The 22,678-nt window shown below is 38.6% G+C and overlaps 1 protein-coding gene across 11 annotated transcripts in view; it reads left to right on the top strand.

Moving 5' to 3' along the window:
- Positions 1 to 22,678, top strand: part of PATJ (PATJ crumbs cell polarity complex component) — a 365,234-nt gene that overhangs the window by 31,633 nt on the left and 310,923 nt on the right. For all 11 annotated transcript variants that reach the window (XM_060139890.1, XM_060139887.1, XM_060139888.1 and 8 more), the window contains 5 exons: positions 10,424 to 10,642; positions 12,914 to 13,016; positions 15,334 to 15,425; positions 17,330 to 17,471; positions 21,658 to 21,801. In XM_060139890.1, the coding sequence (XP_059995873.1) occupies positions 10,424 to 10,642; positions 12,914 to 13,016; positions 15,334 to 15,425; positions 17,330 to 17,471; positions 21,658 to 21,801 (700 nt within the window). The remainder of the gene's footprint in view (positions 1 to 10,423; positions 10,643 to 12,913; positions 13,017 to 15,333; positions 15,426 to 17,329; positions 17,472 to 21,657; positions 21,802 to 22,678) is intronic.

Genomic DNA, 22,678 nt, shown 5'->3' with positions numbered 1-22,678 from the left:
TTTCAGTGACAGGTGCAAATTATCTGCATCATTTAAAATCAAGTTCAGGTAATATAGGAAAACAATAGTGCTTAGGAGGTGACTGTACTTACAGTGAAATGTCCTTTGTCCAAGCCAAGTGTGAAAACACTCACCATATTCTTTATTCTGTGGTCAGGCCAAAATTCTGTTCAAGAATGGTGTATTCACAGAGGCATCTTACCCTTATTTTTCATCATGAACACTTGACTGTCTCTTAAGTAGTTGCTTGTTTTGTTTCAAGTTTGTTGCATTGATAAAAAATAGAACATCAAATTATCAGTGCTTAAAGTAGAAATCCAGCAATTCTTTGTTCCTTTTTCCACAGTAATTTCTTCCTTGCATCTATTTCTTTTCTAAGTCTTTCCAAATGTTGCTGACTTGAATTGCATTTCTGTTTCACGGCTCCTCTTTGCTTGCAGTAGCTTCTAGTGCCTTCTGCAGAATTCACAACAAAGCATATAGTTTTCTACTCACTGTTTTGATCTAACACCTTCTTCCATACAGGTTTCTGCAAAATTGGAGAAAAGGAAGGATGGGGAATAGACTTTTAGTTTTAAGGCCCTCTCTCTTTTGCTCTTTTCCATCCCTCTCTCCCTTCCTTCCTTCCTTTCCACTTTTTTTCTTCTGAGTTCCATCTGGAACTTACAGATGGTGCCTCCCGGAGCCAGGAGTATGAAGCTTAGAACTGTACTAGCCCAGTGGTCATGGCTCTATTCTCAGGTTGTCCTTCTCTCCCAGGTGCAAAATATCTATTTTCATCTTCATTTTATTTCAAGCTTTTTGACAGTTATAGGAAATTTCTTGGAGAACAGGAAACAGTATATTTATTATCTACTGATATTACTTTGGAGATATGAAAGTATAAGACAAATGATTAATAAGAACAGGTCTTCAGTGAGACAACTTGGGTTGAACTTTGGCCCTGCCACTTACTAGCTTTGTGATCTTGGTCAATTCAGTCAACCTTTCTGAATCTCGGTTTTCTCATTTTAAAGCTGTTCTTCACTGAAAGAGATGATATATGAAAAGTGATTTTTTCATCCTGTAAAGTGCTCTGGTGGTGTAATTTTTCATAACTGGTTCTGTTTACATTTTGGAATCTTTAATATATTGTAGTAAAGATAACTAAAGAGAATTCAGACTTTCTGATGAAACAAATTTAGTGAAAATGAAGTGGATCAACTATTCAAAAATTTCACAAACGAAGGTAGAATGGAACTGATATACTTTGAAAAAAATTTTTATTTTTTAAATTAATTAATTAATTTATTGTTGGTTCTGTTGGGTCTTCGTTTCTGTGCGAGGGCTTTCTCTAGTTGCGGCAAGTGGGGGCCACTCTTCATCGCGGTGCACGGGCCTCTCACTGTCGTGGCCTCTCTTGTTGCGGAGCACAAGCTCCAGACGCGCAGGCTCAGTAATTGTGGCTCACGGGCCTAGTTGCTCCACGGCATGTGGGATCTTCCCAGACCAGGGCTTGAATCCGTGTCCCCTGCATTGGCAGGCAGACTCTCAACCACTGTGCCACCAGGGAAGCCCTGATATACTTTTTTTTTTCTTTTATCTAATCTATATGCCTTTAATTTCTTTCTGGTTGTTTTTTTTTTTTAATCTTTATTGGAGTATAATTGCTTTACAGTGGTGTGTTAGTTTCTGCTTTATAACAAAGTGAATCAGTTATACATATACATATGTTCCCATATCTCTTCCGTCTTGCGTCTCCCTCCCTCCCACCCCTCTAGGTGGTCACAAAGCACCAAGCTGATCTCTCTGTGCTATGCGGCTGCTTTCCACTAGCTGTTTTACCTTTGGTAGTGTATATATGTCCATGCCACTCTCTCACTTTGTCACAGCTTATCCTTCCCCTCCCCATATCCTCAAGTCCATTCTCTAGTAGGTCTGTGTCTTTATTCCTGTTTTACCCCTAGGTTCTTCATGACCTTTTTTTTTTCTTAGATTCCATATATATGTGTTAGCATACAGTATTTGTTTTTCTCTTTCTGACTTACTTCACTCTGTATGACAGACTCTGGGTCCATCCACCTCACTACAAATAACTCAATTTCGTTTCTTTTTATGGCTGAGTAATATTCCATTGTATATATGTGCCACATCTTCTTTATCCATTTATCCGATGATGGACACTTGGGTTGCTTCCATCTCTTGGCTATTGTAAATAGAGCTGCAATGATCCTTTTGGTACATGACTCTTTTTGAATTATGGTTTTCTCAGGGTATATGCCCAGTAGTGGGATTGCTGGGTCATATGGTAGTTCTATTTGTGGTTTTTTAAGGAACCTCCATACTGTTCTCCCTAGTGGCTGTACCAATTCACATTCCCACCAGCAGTGCAAGAGGGTTCCCTTTTCTCCACACCCTCTGCAACATTTATTGTTTGTAGATTTTTTGATAATGGACATTCTGTCCGGTGTGAGATGATTTGCATTTCTCTAATGATTAATGATGTTGAGCATTCTTTCATGTGTTTGTTGGCAAACTGTATTTCTTCTTTGGAGAAACATCTGTTTAGGTCTTCTGCCCATTTTTGGATTGGGTTTTTTGTTTTTTTGTTATTGTGCTGCATGAGCTGCTTGTAAATTCTGGAGATTAATCCTTTGTCAGTTTCTTCATTTGCAAATATTTTCTCACATTCTGAGGGTTGTCTTTTGGTCTTGTTTATAGTTTCCTTTGCTATGCAAAAGCTTTGAAGTTTCATTAGGTCTCATTTGTTTATTTTTGTTTTTATTTCCATTTCTCTAGGAGGTGGGTCAAAAAGGACCTTGCTGTGATTTATGTCATAGAGTGTTCTGCCTATGTTTTCCTATAACAGTTTGACAGTTTCTGGCCTTACATTTAAGTCTTTAATCTATTCTGAGCTTACTATTGTGTATGGTGTTAGGGAGTGTTCTAATCTCATACTTTTACATGTACCTGTCCAGTTTTCCCAGCACCACTTTGAAGATGCTGTCCTTTCTCCACTGTACATTCCTGCCTCCTCTATCAAAGATAAGGTGACCATATGTGCGTGGGTTTATCTCTGGGCTTTCTATCCTGTTCCATTGATCTGTATTTCTGTTTTTGTGCCAGTGCCATACTGTCTTGATTACTGTAGCTTTGTAGAATAGTCTGAAGTCAGGGAGCCTGATTCCTCCAGCTCCGTTTTTCGTTCTCAAGATTGCTTTGGCTATTCGGGGTCTTTTGTGTTTCCATACAAATTGTGAAATTTTTTGTTTGAGTTGTGTGAAAAATGCCAGTGGTAGTTTGATAGGGATTGCACTGAATCTGTAGATTGCTTTGTGTAGTAGAGTCATTTTCACAATGTTGATTCTTCCAATCCAAGAGCATGGTATATCTCTCCATCTATTTGCATCATCTTTAATTTCTTTCATCAGTGTCTTATAGTTTTCTGCATACAGGTCTTTTGTCTCCTTAGGCAGGTTTATTCCTAGATATTTTATTCTTTTTGTTGCAGTGGTAAATGGGAGTGTTTTCTTAATTTCACTTTCAGATTTTTCATCATTAGCATATAGGAATGCCAGAGATTTCTGTGGGTTAATTTTGTATCTTGCTACTTTACCAAATTAATGATTAGCTCTAGTAGTTTTCTGGTAGCATCTTTAGGATTCTCTATGTATAGTATCATGTCATCTGCAAACAGTGACAGCTTTACTTCTTCTTTTCTGATTTGGATTCCTTTTATTTCCTTTTCTTCTCTGATTGCTGTGGCTAAAACTTCCAAAACTATGTTGAATAAGAGTGGTGAGAATGTGCAACCTTGTCTTGTTCGTGATCTTAGTGGAAAACTTTCAGTTTTTCACCATTGAGGACGATGTTGGCTGTGAGTTTGTCACATATGGCCTTTATTATTATGTTGAGGAAGTTCCCTCTATGCCTACTTTCTGCAGGGTTTTTATCATAAATGGGTGCTGAATTTTGTCGAAAGCTTTCTCTGCATCTATTGATATGATCATATGGTTTTTCTCCTTCAATTTGTTAATATGGTGTATCACGTTGATTGATTTGTGTATATTGAAGAAGCCTTGCATTTCTGGAATAAACCCCACTTGATCATGGTGTATGATCCTCTTAATGTGCTGCTGGATTCTGTTTGCTAGTATTTTGCTGAGGATTTTTGCATCTATGTTCATCAGTGATATTGGCCTGTAGTTTTCTTTCCTTGTGACATCCTTGTCTGGTTTGGTATCAGGGTAATGGTGGCCTCGTAGAATGAGTTTGGGAGTGTTCCTCCCTCTGCTATATTTTGGAAGTTTGAGAAGGATAGGTGTTAGCTCTTCTCTAAATGTTTGATAGAATTCGCCTGTGAAGCCATGTGGTCCTGGGCTTTTGTTTGTTGGAAGATTTTTAATCACAGTTTCAATTTCAGTGCTTGTGATTGGTCTGTTCATATTTTCTATTTCTTCCTGATTCAGTCTTGGCAGGTTGGCGAGACTTGGCAATTTCTAAGAATTTGTCCATTTCTTCCAGGTTGTCCATTTTATTGGCATAGAGTTGCTTGTAGTGATCTCATGATCTTTTGTGTTTCTGCACTGTCAGTTGTTACTTCTCCTTTTTCATTTCTAATTCTATTGATTGGAGTGTTCTCCCTTTTTTTCTTGATGAGTCTGGCTAATGGTTTATCAATTTTGTTTATCTTCTCAAAGAACCAGCTTTTCGTTTTATTGATCTTTGCTATCGTTTCCTTCATTTCTTTTTCATTTTTTTCTGATCTGATCTTTATGATTTCTTTACTTCTGCTAAGTTTGGGTTTTTTTTGTTCTTCTTTCTGTAATTGCTTTAGGTGCAAGGTTAGGTTGTTTATTCAATATGTTTCCTGTTTCTTAAGGTAGGAATGTATTGCTATAACTTTCCTGTTAGAACTCCTTTTGCTGTATCCCATAGGTTTTGGGTCGTCATGTCTCCATTGTCATCTGTTTCTAGGTATTTTTTGATTTCCTCTTTGATTTCTTCAGTGATCACTTCCTTATTAAGTAGTGTATTGTTTAGCCTCTATGTGTTTGTATTTTTTACAGGTCTTTTCCTGTAATTGACATCTAGTCTCGTAGCATTGTAGTCGGAAAAGATACTTGATACAATTTCAATTTTCTTAAATTTACCAAGCCTTGATTTGTGACCCAAGATATGATTTATCCTGGAGAATGTTCCATGAGCACTTGAGAAAAATGTGTATTCTGTTGTTTTTGGATGGAATGTCCTATAAATATCAATTAAGTCCATCTTGTTTAATGTATCATTTAAAGCTTGTGTTTCCTTATGCATGTTCATTTTGGATGGTCTGTCCATTGGTGAAAGTGGGATGTTAATGTCCCCTACTATGAATGTGTTACTGTTGATTTCCCCTTTTATGGCTGTTAGTATTTGCCTTATATATTGAGGTACTCCTGTGTTGGGTGCATAAATATTTACAATTGTTATATCTTCCTCTTGGATCGATCCCTTGATCATTATGTAGTGTCCTTCTTTGTCTCTTGTAATTGTCTTTATTTTAAAGTCTATTTTGTCTGATATGAGAATTGCTACTCCACCTTTATTTCTTCTGATTTTCATTTGCAAGGAATATCTTCTTCCATCCCCTTAACTTTCAGTCTGTATGTGTCCCTAGGTCTGAAGTGGGTCTCTTGTAGACAGCATATATATGGGTCTTGCTTTTGTATCCATTCAGCCAGTCTGTGTCTTTTGGTGGGAGCATTTAGTCCATTTACATTTAAGGTAATTATCGATATGTATGTTCCTATTCCCATTTTCTAATTGTTTTGGGTTTATTATTGTAGGTGTTTTCCTTCTCTTGTGTTCCTTGGCTAGAGAAGTTCCTTCACCATTTGTTGTAAAGCTGGTTTGGTGGTGCTGAACTCTCTCAGCTTTTGCTTGTCTGTAAGGGTTTTAATTTCTCCATTAAATCTGAATGAGATCCTTGCTGTGTAGAGTAATCTTGGTTGTAGGTTTTTCTCCTTCATCACTTTCAGTATGTCCTGCCAGTCCCTCTGGCTTGCAGAGTTTCTGCTGAAAGATCAGCTGTTAACCTTATGGGGATTCCCTTGTGTGTTATTTGTTGTTTTTCCCTTGCTGCTTTTAATATGTTTTCTTTGTATTTAATTTTTGACAGTTTGATTAATATGTGTCTTGGCGTGTTTCTCCTTGGATTTATCATGTATGGGACTCTCTGTGGTTCCTGGACTTGATTAACTATTTCCTTTTCCATATTAGGGAAGTTTTCAAGTATAATCTCTTCACATATTTTCTCAGTCCCTTTCTTTTTCTCTTGTTCTTCTGGGACCACTATAATTCGAATGTTGGTGCGTTTAATGTTGTCCCAGAGGTCTCTGAGACTGTCCTCAGTTCTTTTCATTCTTTTTTCTTTATTCTGCTCTGCAGTAGTTATTTCCACTATTTTATCTTCCAGGTCACTTATCCGTTTTTCTGCCTCAGTTATTTTGCTATTTATCACTTCTACAGTATTTTTAATTTCATTTATTGTGTTGTTCATCGTTGCTTGTTCCAACTTTAGTTCTTCTGGGTCCTTGTTAAATTTTTCTTGCATTTTGTCTATTCTATTTCCAAGATTTTGAATTATCTTTACTATCATTATTCTGAATTATTTTTCAGGTAGACTGCCTATTTCCTCTTCATTTGTTAGGTCTGGTGGGATTTTATCTTGCTCCTTCATGTGCTGTGTGTTTTTCTGTCTTCTCATTTTGCTTATCTTACTGTGTTTGGGGTCTCCTTTTTGCAGGCTGCAGGTTCGTAGTTCCCGTTGTTTTTGGTGTCTGTCCCCAGTGGCTAAGGTTGGTTCAGTGGGTTCTGTAGGCTTCCTGGTGGAGGGGACTAGTGCCTGTGTTCTGGTGGATGAGGCTGGATCTTGTCTTTCTGGTGGGCAGGTCCACGTGTGGTGGTGTGTTTTGGGGTGTCTGTGGACTTACTATGATTTTAGGCAGCCTCTCTGCTAATGGGTGGGGTTGTGTTCCTGTCTTGCTGGTTATTTGGCATAGGGTGTCCAGCAGTGTAGCTTACTGGTTGTTGAGTGAAGCTGGGTGTTGGTGTTGAGATGGAGATCTCTGGGAGATTTTCTCCGTTTGATATTACGTGGAGCTGGGAGGTCTGTTGTGGACCTGTGTCCTGAAGTTGGCTCTCCCACCTCAGAGGTACAGCACTGACTCTTGGCTGCAGCGCCAAGAGCCTTTCATCCACACGGCTCAGAATAAAAGGGAGAAAAAGTAGAAAGAAAGGAAGAGGATAAAATAAAATAAAATAAAGTAAGATAAAATAAAATAAATTTATTAAAATAAAAAATAACTATTAAGAAAAAAATTTTTTTAAAGAAAACAAAACAAAAAAAACATGGATGGACAGAACCCTAGGACAAATGGTGAAAGCAAAGCTATACAGACAAAATCTCACATAGAAGCATACACATACACACTCACAGAAAGATGAAAAGGGGAAGAAATAATAAATCTTGCTCTCAAGGTCCTCCTCCTCAATTTGGGATGATTCGTTGTCTATTCATGTATTCCACCAATGCAGGGTACATCAAGTTGATTGTGGAGATTTAATCCGCTGCTTCTGAGGCTGCTGGGAGGGATTTCTCTTTCTCTTCTTTGTTCGCACAGCTCCCGCGGCTGAGCTTTGGATTTGGCCCCGCCTCTGTGTGTAGGTCGCAGGAGGGCGTCTGTTCTTCGCTCAGACAGGATAGGGTTAAAGGAGCCACTGCTTCGGTGGCTCTTGTTCACTCAGGCTGGGGGTAGGGAGGGGTGCGGATGTGGGGCAAGCCTGCAGCGGCAGACGTCGGCGTGACTTTGCACCAGCCTGAGGCGCGCCGTGCGTTCTCCCGGGGAAGTTGTCCCTGGATCCCGGGACCCTGGCAGTGGCAGGCTGCACAGGCTCCCCAGAAGGGAGGTGTGGATAGTGACCTGTGCTCGCACACAGGCTTCTTGGTGGCGGCAGCAGCGTCTTTAGCGTCTCATGCCCGTCTCTGAGGTCTGTGCTGATAGCCGCGGCTCACGCCCGTCTCTGGAGTTCCTTTAAGCAGCGCTCTTAATCCCCTCTCCTCGCGCACCAGGAAGCAGATGGAAGAAAAAGTCTCTTGCCTCTTCGGCAGGTCCAGACTTTTCCCTGGACTCCCTCTCGGCTAGCCGTGGTGCACCAACCCCTTCAGTCTGGGTTCACGCTGCCAACCCCAGTCCGCCAACCCCAGTTCTCTCCCTGAGCTCTGACAGAAGCCTGAGCCTCAGCTCCCAGCCCCGCCCGCCCCGCCCGGTGAGCAGACAAACCTCTGGGGCTGGTGAGTGCCGGTTGGCACTGATCCTCTGTGCGGGAAACTCTCCGCTTTTCCCTCTGCACCTCTGTTGCTGCGCTCTCATCCGCAGCCCCAAAGCTCCCCCACTCCGCCACCTGCAGTCTCTGCCCGCAAAGGGGCTTCTAGTGTGTGGAAACCTTTCCTCCTTCACAGCTCCCTCCCACTGGTGCAGGTCCCGTCCCTATTCTTTTTTCTCTGTTTGTTCTTTTTTCTTTTGCCCTACCCAGGTACGTGTAGAGTTTCTTGCCTTTTGGGAGGTCTGAGGTCTTCTGCCAGCGTTCAGTAGGTGTTCTGTAGTAGTTGTTCCACGTGTAGATGTATTTTTGGTGTATCTGTGGGGAGGAAGGTGATCTCCGCGTTTTACTCTTCCGCCATCTTCTTCCTCCTCCCTGATATACTTTTTGATGTATTATGTTTTAAACTTTACAATGAGTGAAATATACAAACATATAAAAGTATATATAATGTCTGTGCACATTTTAAATAATAATCACCAATGTACCTGTAATCCAGTTTATGAAATAGATCGTGTTAAATAATAATAATGATTACCCATATATATATATATCACCAGCTTAAGAAACAGAAGATTGCATATCCTTCCTCTAAACTCATCCAGAGTCATGATGTTAAATACCTTCTATATGCTCATGACTCCCAAATTTAAATGTGTAGTCTGGACTTCTCTGCTGAACTCCAGACTTGTATATCCAGCTGCGTATCTGATATATCCAGTTGCAATGTCTAATAGACATCTCAGACTAGACATCCCTAAAACTGAACTCCTGATTTCTGTTCCCACACACCTGTTCCTCTGTAATCTTTTTTTTTTTTTCAATCTCAATAGCAACTCTATCTTTCCAGCTCCTTAGGCTAAAACCTTAGAGTTTTGATTACATTTTCCCCTCACACCCCATGTAGAAGCTATCAGCAGAGCCTGTTGACAGTTCATTAGAAATACATCTAGAATCTCACTTCTCAACACCCCAACTGCTAATCTAGTCCAGGCTCTTGTTGTCTCTTTCTGGATTATTGCATTAGCCTCCCAACTGGTATCTCTGCTTCTATTGTTTTCTCTCCTTTAGTCTATTTTCAGCTTAAAGGCTGGAGTTATCTTGTTAAAAATAAGTCAGATCATGTCACTCCACTGCTCAAAACCCTCCAATGACTTCCCTTCCCCCTGGCTCAGAGCAGATGCTGTATACTGCTGAGCCCCTGGTAATGCTCCCATCGGTTCTTTTTTTTTTAAATAAATTTATTTATTTTTGGCTGTGTTGGCTCTTTGTTGCTGTGTGTGGGCTTTCTCTAGTTGAGGTGAGTGGGGGCTACTCTTCATTGCAGTGCATGGGCTTCTCATTGTCGTGGCTTCTCTTGTTGCGGAGCATGGGCTCTAGGCGCGCAGGCTTCAGTAGTTGTGGCACATGGGCTCAGTAGTTGTGGCTCGCAGGCTCTAGAGCTCAAGCTTAGTAGTTTTGATGCACGGGCTTAGTTGCTCCGAGGCATGTGGGATCTTCCCGGGACAGGGCACGCATCTGTGTCCCTTGCATTGGCAGGCAGATTCTTAACCACTGTGCCACGAGGGAAGCCCTCCCATCGGTTCTTGACTACTCTCCTCTTTGCTCATTCTCTTCTAGCCACACTGACATCTTGCTGTTCCTCAAATGTGTCACTGGGCTTGTCGGCCCTTAGGGTTCTTCACTTTTTGTTGGTGGCCTCTGATCTGACTTTCTTCCTTTCCTAATGCCCAGGGCTTTCAGGTCACTTCCTTACGTATGTGGCTATTTTTACCTGGTTCTAGGCCATTAGGCATGAAGTGATACCCTCAAGCAAATGGCCATTTTAAAAATCTGGTTGCTCTTTTCCTTTTGAACTCTCCTCCTGTGCCCCCTCCCCTTCTTTTTTTGTTTTACAAGGACTTCCTTTTCTCTGTTGCCAATTCAGCTGTTCATTAAAAGTATTATATTTTATTCAGCATTTTTAGATGGCTTCTTTATCAGCCATTTTGCCACGACTCAAGGTCTGATGAATTGTTATTAACTAGTGAAGTTAGACCAATGATTTCTCATAATAATTTTTTTTTTCCTTGGATTAAAGGATGGAAGACTCCAGACAGGGGATCACATCTTGAAGATTGGTAGCACAAATGTGCAGGGAATGACCAGTGAGCAAGTTGCACAAGTGCTGAGGAACTGTGGGAATTCTGTCAGGATGCTTGTTGCAAGAGACCCAGTCGGTGAAATTTCCATAGCCCCTCCTACCCCTGCAGCCTTACCTGTTGCCCTGCCTGCTGTGGCCAACAGGAGCCCTAGTTCTGTGAGTATACAAATTACTCTTTCATGGTAAATTCAGTACTGGGTGTGATTTACTGCAGGATTAGAAATGTTTTCCACTCCAAGTGTCGCATGCGTGTGAGTTGTGTCTCAGTGCTCAACAGGGAAGCAGAGGAGAGCCCAATTTGTAGACACTAGACAAGTTTGATTTTCTTTATTTTGCCATTTCTCAGGGTTAAGTCATTCAACTTCCCTGAACCTCAGCTACTCATCTGTAAATTGGAGAATAATAATACTTGCATTTCTATTTCATAAGATTGGTGAACAGATAACCAGATAGTGGAGGGGAAACTGTAAATACTCGTCAGCGTATGTGTGTTATCACTGATAAGAACAGACTGGCCAAAGGGAATAGACATTAATAATAATAATTTTTATTTTGATTATTAACAATCATTACAGTTATATAATAATCATTACCATTAATCATTATCAAGCACCTGGAATTGTCTAAGTCATCTGAATTTTTCATAAGAATTTCATAAGAATTTCATAAGAAAATTTCATAAGAATTTTTCATAAGAATTTCATAAGAATTCTGCAATTCATAAGAATAAGATAGGTCTTATCATCCACTTAATAGATGAGGAAATGGAAGTCCAAATAACTAGTTTTAAAGGTCATATAGGTAGTAATTTGCAAAGCTGGGGTTTGAATTTAGATCTTTCTGGTCCATTCCAAGTTCTTTTTTTGGTTTTTGTCTTTCAGTCTTATTAAGATAAAATCGACATACAGCACTTTATAAGTTTAAGGTATACAGCCTAGTGATTTAATTTACATACATCATGAAGTGATTATCAAAATAAGTTTAGTGAACACCCATCACCTCATATACAATTAAAGAAATAGAAAAAAAATTTTTCTTGTGATGAGAACCCAGGATTTATTCTCTTAACTTTCATACATAACATACAGTGCTAATTATATTTATCATGTTGTATATTACATCTCTAGTTCATATTCATCTTATAATACAAGGTACAAATGGAAGTTTGTACCTTTTGACTGCCTCAATCTGGTCCCCCCATCCCTCAGTCCCAAGTTCTTTCCATCCATCTCACAGGCTCTGAATCAAGAGATAATAAGGCAAAAGGAAAGAAATAGTTTTTAAAAGGACAAGGCAGGAAGAAGAAAAGAGAAGTGATTATGGTGAGAAGGGGGTGGGAAGCCACCTTTCACATTCATTTGAGAAACCATTCGGTGGCTTCTGGAAAGCCTTTCCCTACTTGGAACCATGTGAGTGGAAGTTTTCTGTCGGAGATATTAGAATCATTTTTCTTTTCTTCTCCAAACTAGTGAGAACCATTTTCTTTTCCATCCATTCTTCTGGTTTGCTGAAGCCTTCTACTTTGTAGTGAGGAACCAGTGTAGCTGTGTGATAAGTGAGAATTTGATGCAATCGGTTATTTACTTTCTATTATTAATGTTTTGAATTGAAAGCAAGGTATTATGTTTTTAGACACCTTACTCTTTTACAGAAATATTTTAAATTAGAAGACAAGAATGATAATCAGTTTTAGGTCAATATTTTTTGCTTACAATGGTTAGGCTTACCATTTGTTTCTAACTTTTTCTTTAAATTCTTTCAGATACAAATTTACGCTGAGTTTTTTCTAAGTGGCTGTATTAGTTTTCTCTTGTTGTATAACAAATGATCACAAACGTTGTGGCTTGAAGCAGTACCCTTTGTTGGTCCACAGTTCTGTAGGTCTGAAGTCTGGGTGAGCTCTATTGGGCTCTTCTTAGAGTCTTACAAAGCCTAAATCAAGGTGTTGGCCTGGCTGGGCTCTTATCTGGATGCTCTGGGAACAGTCCATTTCCAAGCTCTGTCATACTGTTGGCAGAATAGTTTCTTGTAGCCATAGGACTGAAGTCTCTGTATTAATGGCTGTCAGCCTAGGACCTCTTTCAGCTCCTTAAGTCCCCCTGTGTTCCTTCTCACATGACCCCTCCTTCAAACCACAAGTCCAGTCCTTGTGCTTCAAATCTTTTTCACTTCCCTTTCTGCCATCAATAGAAGAAAACTCTCTGCTTTTGAAGGGTGCCTGCTTAGATTAGGCTTACCTGGATAATCTCCCTTTTCCATGATATAAACACAGGAATGGCACCAGGGATCAAAAGTCAGAGACAATCTTAAACTTCTGCATACCACAGACGCTCAGAAAATACTTGACAAACCATGCACAAATTGACTATGTACACAAGCTAGATAACTAAACGTTATATATAATTAAAATTATTTTTTTCCTTTCAGGACAATTCTATTCTTTTTGAAACTTATGATGTTGAACTCATTAAAAAAGATGGACAAAGTCTTGGAATTAGAATTGTTGGTTATGTTGGAACTGCTCAGACAGGTAAATGAATCATTTCTATTTTACATTTGGAAATAATTGTAAAGGATGTTAAGGTTTCTAGAGAGTAAAATTAAATATCTGCAGATTTTAATTTAAACATTGAACAATAAAACCATGAATCTGTAATAGCAACCAATTACAAAAAATGATTAGAGAATCACAGTTTTATCTCAGTAGTTTTATAGCTGGCTCAATAGTCATTAACAAAAGAATTTAATTTATCCAACATAGTGTATAACATTTGAATTGTACCTCCTCTTGTTTCTAAGATAGATATATTTTGAATATTGAGACTGTTGCATATTATGATATTTTACATGTGATAAAGTAAAATAATTACTGCGTATATTTCATATTGTGAATGTCAAAAAAGTATTATTATTATGTTTAATTATCAAAAGAAGATAAAACAAATGCTTTAATTAGAATTATTTTTCTTTCATATAAAGGGAATACATTGTAAGAATAAATGCATGGCCCAAGTATCTCTGAATAATACTCCCTGAACTCCAACATGCAAAGCTTTGGTAACTTTCACTGTAAGAGTTACTCTATTATGATAAGAAATCACTATCACTAGTAAGGAAAAATAAATCTTTTTCACAAATATTTGCTAGTAAGATGAAAAGTTAAAGTTATGAAATGTTCTAGTTTTTTAAAAATTGCAAGGTTACAGAGTTAATTTTTTTTAAGTTATTATTTTGCATATTTACAGCAGGTGGAAAGATTAAAAGTGCTAATATATTCAAAGTCCTGAATGAAATTCATGTCAGACCACCTTGTGCTATTTTAGCCTAATGAAATAACTGTTTTCCCTTTAGATTTTTCTAAGTGCCACCATTTTTAGGTTCAGAATTTAAATGAGTTCTAAAGAGCTAAGTATGGATTGTATAATAATGTTGCAAAAAAAAATGTACTGAGTAGCTCTTAATATGCTGTCTGGTTAGAGAAATCATAAACTTGTGGTTTATGAACCTTTATTACATTAAGTTTTCAAGTTGTAAACCTAGTGATATATATGCAGAGTAAAATGAAATGAATGATAGATAACAGAAAATTTGATGTTTATGTTACTGAATAGGAAAAGAATTATTTTACTTCTTTACCCTCAAAAGAAGCTTTTGGGACTGGAGCAAGGGCTGGGGGAGCAGTGTTGAACCCAAACACTAGAACATTTTATAACTCAATATGCTTTTTAAACATGTAGTCTTTCAAAATAGTTTTCGCGTTATTCCATTCATTGGAACTTTTGAGCAGTTGCTTTGCTTAGTTTTAGAGGGAGTAGAAAAATGAATATAAGAAAAGTCTATTCAGGGAGATAAACATGTAAATAACTGTCAGTTGTTTGAGGATAAATGAAACGTATGTGTTATCAGAAATGCAAGCAAACTATCATCATATAGCAGATGAAAGACTCATTATGACAGGGAAATGGAGAATTCACAAAGAAAGAGGCATTTGTACTAAGCATGGAAAAGGAGAAGGATTTAGATAGAAGGGTTGAGATCGACAGGAATAAAAAATGAGAAAAGGGATAGAATATAGAAAATCCTTGGTGTTTTGGTGGAACATCATGAGTCTTGTGTGTCTGGACTTTTGTCTTATTGGAGCGGTAGTTGGAAGATGAAGTAAAACAAGAAGTTTGGGGCAAATTATGGAGGTCCTTGAATGTGATTCTATGAAATTTACGTTTTATCATGTAGGCTGTAGGAATCCATTGTTGTTTATGTTCCTTCTACAGACAATATTTTAAGTTCATTTGAAATTGAGATAAAAATATAAAATCTTCCAGAGCTATGGTCTTTCTTTTTCTAACTTTTCTTCCAGCCCTTGCCCATAGGCATGCATACTTTTTATATAGTTGTAATTTTTATATACATTTTATGATATATATAGAAGCTAACATGAGCAGTGAACTAAATGTAGGAAGACCTGTTAGGGCCCTCTTGTCTTAGTGCTGCTGAGAAATGATGAAGGTTTATGGCAAGTCAGCAGTGAGAAGGGAGATGGACCAAGAGAAGAGAGTAAGACTTAACCTGAGCTCTCCTGAATTCCAGCTGATACTGGAATGCATTTCATCAAGGTTCCATTACTGATTATTTTTCCAAAAATAGGCATCAATCAAATCATTTCAAATTTGGGTCACTTGTTATGGTGACAGTTTGAAATAATCCATCAGTTTCTCTGCTTGCATTCAGAATAGTATTTATCAAGCCTTCAGTCAGCCCCTTTAGCTAATTAACCTCTTGATATGAATTTTGCAATCAAGGCCTAATTAGAGCTTTCTTCCTTTTTCCATATGTTTTGTGCACCGTAGGAGAAGCTTCAGGGATTTATGTGAAAAGTATAATACCTGGCAGCGCTGCATACCACAATGGTCAAATTCAAGTGAATGACCAAATAGTTGCTGTAAGTAACTGCCCTCTGTTTTAGAACTGAATCAAGTTGGGGGAAAAAGTTATCATTATTATAATATATATGCAATGGGAATGGCTTAATATAGTCTCATAATGTTTTTAAAAAATTAAGTTTGTTAGTGCAGTGAAATCTCATTAATTTGGACTCTCCTGGTCCTAAATTTTTTTAATTAAAAAGAAATTTTTTTTAATTGAAATATAAGTTGATTTACAACATTGTGCCAATCTCTGCTGTACAGTAAAGTGACTCAGTTTTACATGTATATACCTTCATTTTTTAGTATTCTTTTCCATTATGGTTTATCCCAGGAGATTGGATATAGTTCCCTGTGCCATGCAGCAGGACCTTGTCGTTTGTCCATACTAATTTTTTTTTTTAACTGCCTGTGAAGAAAGGAGTCACTAATGATATTGGCAGGAAAAAAAATACTGTATACATATGTATAATATAATATACATACACATATATTTGAAAGATGCTTTAGCATTCTCTTATAAAACATTTCAAGCACCTCTTTGTGTTCTTTAAATTCATCAATTTTATATGCAATTAATAGGCCATTTACTAGAACTATTTATCTCTTTGTGAAAGTAGTTTTTCTATTAATAGTAATTTTGAGTATATACAAAATTGAGATATTTTTTGTTTTTGAGAATGCAATCATTGCCTTTTATTAATTCGGATTGTAATCGGTATTTCCTCCATTTAGTAGAAATTAGTTAAATTTTGCAGTTTATTTTCTTTTTCTTTTATAAATTTATTTTATTTATTTTATTTTTGGCTCCTTTGGGTCTTCGTTGCTGTGCATGGGCTTTTCTCTGGTTGCGGTGAGCGGGGGCTACTGTTTCTTGCGGTGGCTTCTCTTGTTGCGGAGCATGGGCTCTAGGTGTGTGGGCTTCAGTAGTTGTGGCTCGCAGCCTCAGTAGTTGTGGCGTGCAGGCTCTAGAGCGCAGGCTCAGTAGTTGTGGTGCATGGGCTTAGTTGCTCTGCGGCATGTGGGATCTTCCCAGGCCAGGGCTCGAACCCGTGTCCCCTGCATTGGCAGGTGGATTCTTAACCACTGCACCAGCAGGGAAGCCCTACAGTTTATTTTCATAATAATTTTGAAGCATGTATACACACACATTTAATTTATTGATTTATACAGAAACAAATGTTTGTTGGTATAATTTGAATGTTTGTCCTTCAGGTCCATCTAAGGAAGCACCTTTCATGACCCTTGGCTTTTCTGTTATTGGGCTTAGGAAATGTCTTGTGATTGGCAGTTTGGAGATGAGTGATAAAATTTTGGAGAAGATATTAGGGGGAAAGCTATAGCAGTGGTTTGGCTAGCTTGAGGAAGATTGAGCGAGGAGGCCTGTTGGTCATGATGGACTTAATAAGAATGTGTGATTGGACTTGACTGAGATTAGTAAATACCTTTCTTGCATGTGCTTTTGCAGAATACTAGAAAACCTAATGGAGGGACATCAGTTTCTTCTGGAAAATATCACATAATGATATATAGTAGAGGGGTGAAGTATTGGATGGCCTGTTCATTTTTAGTAATAATGGCTTCTAGTAATACGTCTTGAGAGCTCTGTATAACAACTGACCACCTGTTATGGCACTTTGAATTTTGAATAGCATCAGAGATTAAGACCCTCTACCTTTCTCAGGCTATAAGTTAAGTGTATGACTTAGGAATACAAGTTTCAGTTTGCTTTCTAGTTTCTCAGAAAATTTGTCAGCATGTTTTACTACTAATTTTTCATCCTTATTCAAAAATACTTTCTTAGGTCTAATACAAATCATTTTGGGGATGAAATGAATTGCCTAACTTTATACTGCCTTGCCAGAATTAAAAGTGGTAGCTAACTTGGAACTTCTGTTTAATGTATCTTTTAATGTTTTAGGTCGATGGTGTGAATATTCAGGGTTTTGCCAACCAGGATGTTGTTGAAGTGTTAAGAAATGCAGGGCAAGTGGTACACCTAACCCTAGTTCGAAGGAAAACATCCTCATCTGCTTCTCCACATGAAGGGCCCTCTGACAGAGGTAATTAATGCCTCTGTCCCTCCGCCTACCTTGTCTGGGTTTGGAAGATCAACTCATTTACGGAAGTTGTTCTATAAGTCTGGGAAGGAAAAACTGCCCACCTTGTGAGAAGTAGCAGTGGAGAAGTGAAATCAATTCATTTATGCCTTGAAGAGTTTCCTTTGCCTATTGTAACGTGCCAGTCCAAATGTTAGAATGTGAACACTGACATGCATTAAGCTCTGAGAGCTTCTCTAAATGGAGATGGAAATCATTTTCCCAAAAACCTTCCAAATTTCATTTATTTCTTATATTTGAATAATAAAGCTTTGCCACATTTTGTTCCAGGGGCTCTCAGTTGTCTAATGCTTTGACATTTTGCAAACTTCAGGTTTCATATTACCTCTAATGATGTATTTGATTCTAATATTTCTTGATTTACTTTGTGAACTATAGCAAGAGAAAATAAAATATGGATTTCTATTAAGGACACTTTTATTTATAAAATAATATTTGTTACTTTGATTATAAGAATAGTAAATTTTCATTATGGAACAAATGCAAAATTGTATGCATGACAATTTTTAATTATCAACTTACAAATGTAGATAGATCAACAAAATTTGGCAATCATGGGAACACATTCAATTTAAAATGAATGACTGGGGCTTCCCTGGTGGCGCAGTGTTGAAGAATCCGCCTGCCAATGCGGGGAACATGGGTTTGAGCCCTGGTCCGGGAAGATCCCACATGCCACGGAGCGGCTGGGCCCGTTTGCCACAACTACTGAGCCTGCACTCTAGAGCCCTTAAGCCACAATTACTGATCCCATGTGCCACAACTACTGAGGCCCGCGAACCTGGAGCCCGTGCTCCATAACAAGAGAAGCCACCTTAATGAGAGGTCTGCACACCGTGGTGAAGAGTAGCTCCCGCTTGCTGCAACTAAAAAGAAAGCCTGTGCACAGCAACGAGGACCCAACACAGCCAAAAATAAATAAATAAATTTATTTAAAAAAAAAAAAAAGAATGACTGGCAGGTCTGGGGCCCCGCCCCTTACACTTCTCAGGACTGACCTTCTGGCAGCTGGGCTGCACGCTGAGCCAACATTGACAGGTCCTCGTGATGTGGCCGGACGTGCCCCCTCTCTTGAAATCGTGGTGGCATACTGGCGACAAGCTGGACTCAGCTACATCCAATACTCCCAGATCTGTACAAAAGCAGTGAGGGATGCATTGAAGACAGGATTCAAAGCAAATGCCAAGAAGACTTCTGGCAGCAGCATAAAAATTGTGAAAGCGTAAAAGGAATAATTTACTCTGACTACAGCTTGAAATGTTGCATGTTCAAGGTGAAGATGTGTGGGCACGTGTTATGGCAGATTGAAAACGATCTCCCTTCATGGAAAGAAAAAAAACCTGTCTTGTTCATAGATTGACAATGCCAATAAATTAAAGTACGGTTCAAAAAAAATAAAATGAATGACTAATTATATAACTAGTGGGTAAGAAATAATTCCATTAGAATTTGTCAAACGTTGAGTACATATTTTTTCCCCTCCTCTGAAGATATAATGAGCCTAGAAATGTTTGCTTTCAACTGATATTAAATTGTATTTACATTGGAACTTTTTTTAATTTTATTTTTCATTTATTTATTTATTTGGTTGCACAGGGTCTTAGTTGTGGCAGGTGGGCTCCTCAGTTGCAGCTTGTGGGCTCCTTAGTTATGGCTCATCAGTTCCTTAGTTGTGGTATGTGAACTCTTAGTCACGGCATTCATGTGGGATCTAGTTCCCCAACCAGGGATCAAACCCGGGCCGCCTGCATTGGGAGCACGGAGTCTTAACAACCTCGCCACCAGGGAAGTCCCTATGTTGGAACTTTTTAAGTTTTATGTGGTAGTGGAAATTCTGCTGCTGAAAGATAGATGCCCTGTCAACTGCACTGTGTGTATGAAATTTAAAATTGCCTAAATAGTACAGAATGTACAAATGCTGTATTGACCTTAAAGGTTTACATAAATATTTATACCATTATAATGGTTTTTAGTAGCTGTGATAGAGCCTTTGGCTTTAGTCTGCTGTATCAGATGAACTATGTCATCTGCGAATTAGCAATTCTTTACTGGGCGTGCCTACATTTTAAATTTGTATTGGGATAGGTTTTGACTCTAAATCTGCACTTCTTCCATGGTTTGGGTGTCCCTCCTGTGTGTTTCACTAGCACCCTTTGAAGAGCACTCTACTGTAGCATTTTTCACACAGTGTTGTAATCACCTGTTTTGTGTGTGGCCACTATAATGTAGGGGAGTGGTTATGCCTGTGTCCCCTGCCCCATTGAACACATCTCTGTGTGCCTTCCTCATAGTCAGCATTTAAGTTTGTTTTACTGAAACAAACTGCATGGCTTCTAGCTCTTGTGCAGTACCTTCCTCTGCCATTCAAAATCTTACTGTCTTTTTCTCCTCTAAACTCTTATTTGCATACCTTGTATATACTTATTTGTGTACCAATTTGTATACTACTTGTAGCGTACAACCAATCATGTATTGCTTTGTACTCTGCACACTGTTTAGTGTGTAACTCTTCTCCCCAAGCTACATTAGCAGCTTCTGGCTGGCATTTGTCTTGCTGGCACTGGGCTGTGCATTTAGTGTGTATCAAGAGATTAATGTTCTAAAAAATCCTGTGTGGTTTAAAATGTCATGTTAAGATCATAGGAACTTTTAACTGGTTATATTTTTAAACTTTTTATTATAAAATTTTTTGAACATACAGGAAAATTGAAAACTAATGTAACAGATACCCAAAAACCCACCATTTAGATTCAGCAGTTAACATTTTGCCATGTTTGCATCATCTGTTTACCTTTTTCTGAACCATTTAAGAGTGAGTAGTAGATATCATGACAATTTAGCCCTACATCAGTTATAGCTTCTAAAAATAGTCATGATATCATTATCACACCAAAGAAAATTAATAGTAAGTCCCTAATATCAAATACCCAACACATACTTAAATTTTCCCAATTGCTCCCAAATGTCTTTTGTAGCTCCTTTTTCCACTTCCCTTTCTTCCCCTCGAAAGCCTCATAAAATCAAGATCATTGATTTTTATGCATTGAACCTATTGCATTGTATTATGCTTCTTTGGTTTCTTAATCTAGAAGAATCCCTTGCCCCTGCCTCCATGGCACATAGACTTTTGAAGGGATTTGGCCATTTGTCACTAGAATGGTACATTCAGAATTTGATTGTTTCCTTGTGGTGTCATTTGACTTGTTCCTCCATCCCCTATGTTTCTTGTGAGCTAGGAGCTAGAGCCTTAAATTCAGGTTCGGTATTTTATTTTATTTTATTTTTGCGGTACGCAGGCCTCTCACTGCTGTGGCCTCTCCCGTTGCGGAGCACAGGCTCCGGACGCGCAGGCCTAGCGGCCACGGCTCACGGGCCCAGCCACTCCGCTGCATGTGGGATCTTCCCAGACCGGGGCATGAACCCGTGTCCCCTGCATCAGCAGGCGGACTCTCAACCGCTGCGCCACCAGGGAAGCCCAGGTTCAATATTTTTGATAAGAATGCTTTATAAGTTACATGTGGTTATTTAAAAATAACGTAAAATGATTCTTGTTCAACCTTTCTTGTGTTTAAGAGATACATAATGACTGGCATGCTTGAGATTGAACGCTTACTTAACTCAATTTAGCTAAGGAAGGAAACTCTGCAACCAGGAGAATACTCTCCCCTTTTCTTCCCATTCACAAGGTTACTTATGTAGAGTTGTTTGTGAAACTCATGATGATGTCATGCCAGAACCTAGGATTGCCCAGAGCAACGGAACTGGCTTCTTCTGCATATCTTGCTCCCTGCCCACCACAGCAGCAAGAACATATGGCCCTCAGTGTTCTCCTCCTTCCCCCCACCCCCCAAGGCTATATTGAAAAGCATCTCCTCCTGCTTTGTCATTGACTTTACCTTGCTTTTCTCTTCCCATTGCCTAGTTCCTTATTCTTTTCAATAATACTACAAGTGTATTTTTTAATGAATTGAGTGGTTATCACAAGTGGCATTTTAACTAAAGGAATCATATGTGTAAGTTACCTGAAAAGTTTATAAGGAGGTTGTGAAATGGGATAATAGAGTGGAATAAGCTTACTTAAATATGGCCTTCATCTGATAGTGATTCAAATTAACAATTCTTATTTTAGGAACTGTGGTAGAACCACCGAAAACACCAGCCCTCTTTCTGACTGGAGCAGTGGAAAAGGAAACTAATTTCAGTGAAGATGAGGAAACTGAAGGAAGAATGGATAATCTAAAAAATGACAATATACAAGCCTTAGAAAAACTGGGTAGGCACGAAGCATTCAATTCAAAGCTTTCTCTCTTTATAGTTAATATAATATGAGGAATTTTAGAGGCATTTTTAGAGATATAAAATAAGATATTCTTAATATCAACATCTTAACACTTGTGGCAGTTGAGAATCGAGCATACTGTTGTTTAATCATTGTTTAATTATGTTGTTGTTTTTTTTTTTTTTTTGCGGTACGCGGGCCTCTCACTGTTGTGGCCTCTCCCGTTGCGGAGCACAGGCTCTGGACGCGGAGGCTCAGTGGCCATGGCTCACGGGCCCAGCCGCTCCGCGGCATGTGGGATCCTCCCAGACTGGGGCACGAACCCGTGTCCCCTGCATTGGCAGGTGGACTCTCAATCAATGCACCACCAGGGAAGCCCAATTATGTTGATTTTGAATACATTTTATTAGTGTGATAACTTTTAATCTTGTCGGCATTTTTAATTACTGCATACTTTAGCTTGTATTATTATCATCGATATAGCTATAGATATACAGCTGTCTGTATACATATAGCAGTATTTCCTTTTCACCATAACAATAATGTATACATTTTTATATACTTTATCAAATTTCCAGGTTGCTGTATATTTATTGTTTAATTTTCTTTTTAATTGATGTGCAGCTTTGTCCTTGTGCTTTGTTCTTTGATACCTTGTCTACTCTAGTTGACTGTATTCTGTAAGCATGTTGAGTAACAGTCTCACACAGTTTCCTGTACAAAGGCACTCAGGGAAGCCTTGCCAGTTGGATGAAATGGACTAAAACTTCATCCATGTCCACGTTGGCTTTTGGCTTTGATTGCCTTCTCTTGGGAAAGAATGGCCTGAAGGAAGGAGTAAACTCCTCATTCAAGTTTTAAAATTTCCTAT

Source organism: Lagenorhynchus albirostris, chromosome 2 (assembly GCF_949774975.1).
Source record: "Lagenorhynchus albirostris chromosome 2, mLagAlb1.1, whole genome shotgun sequence".
In the NCBI taxonomy this organism is placed as follows: Eukaryota; Metazoa; Chordata; class Mammalia; order Artiodactyla; family Delphinidae; genus Lagenorhynchus; species Lagenorhynchus albirostris.
The sequence above is the reverse complement of the archived record's forward strand: the minus strand, read 5'-3'. Positions and strand labels throughout refer to the sequence as shown.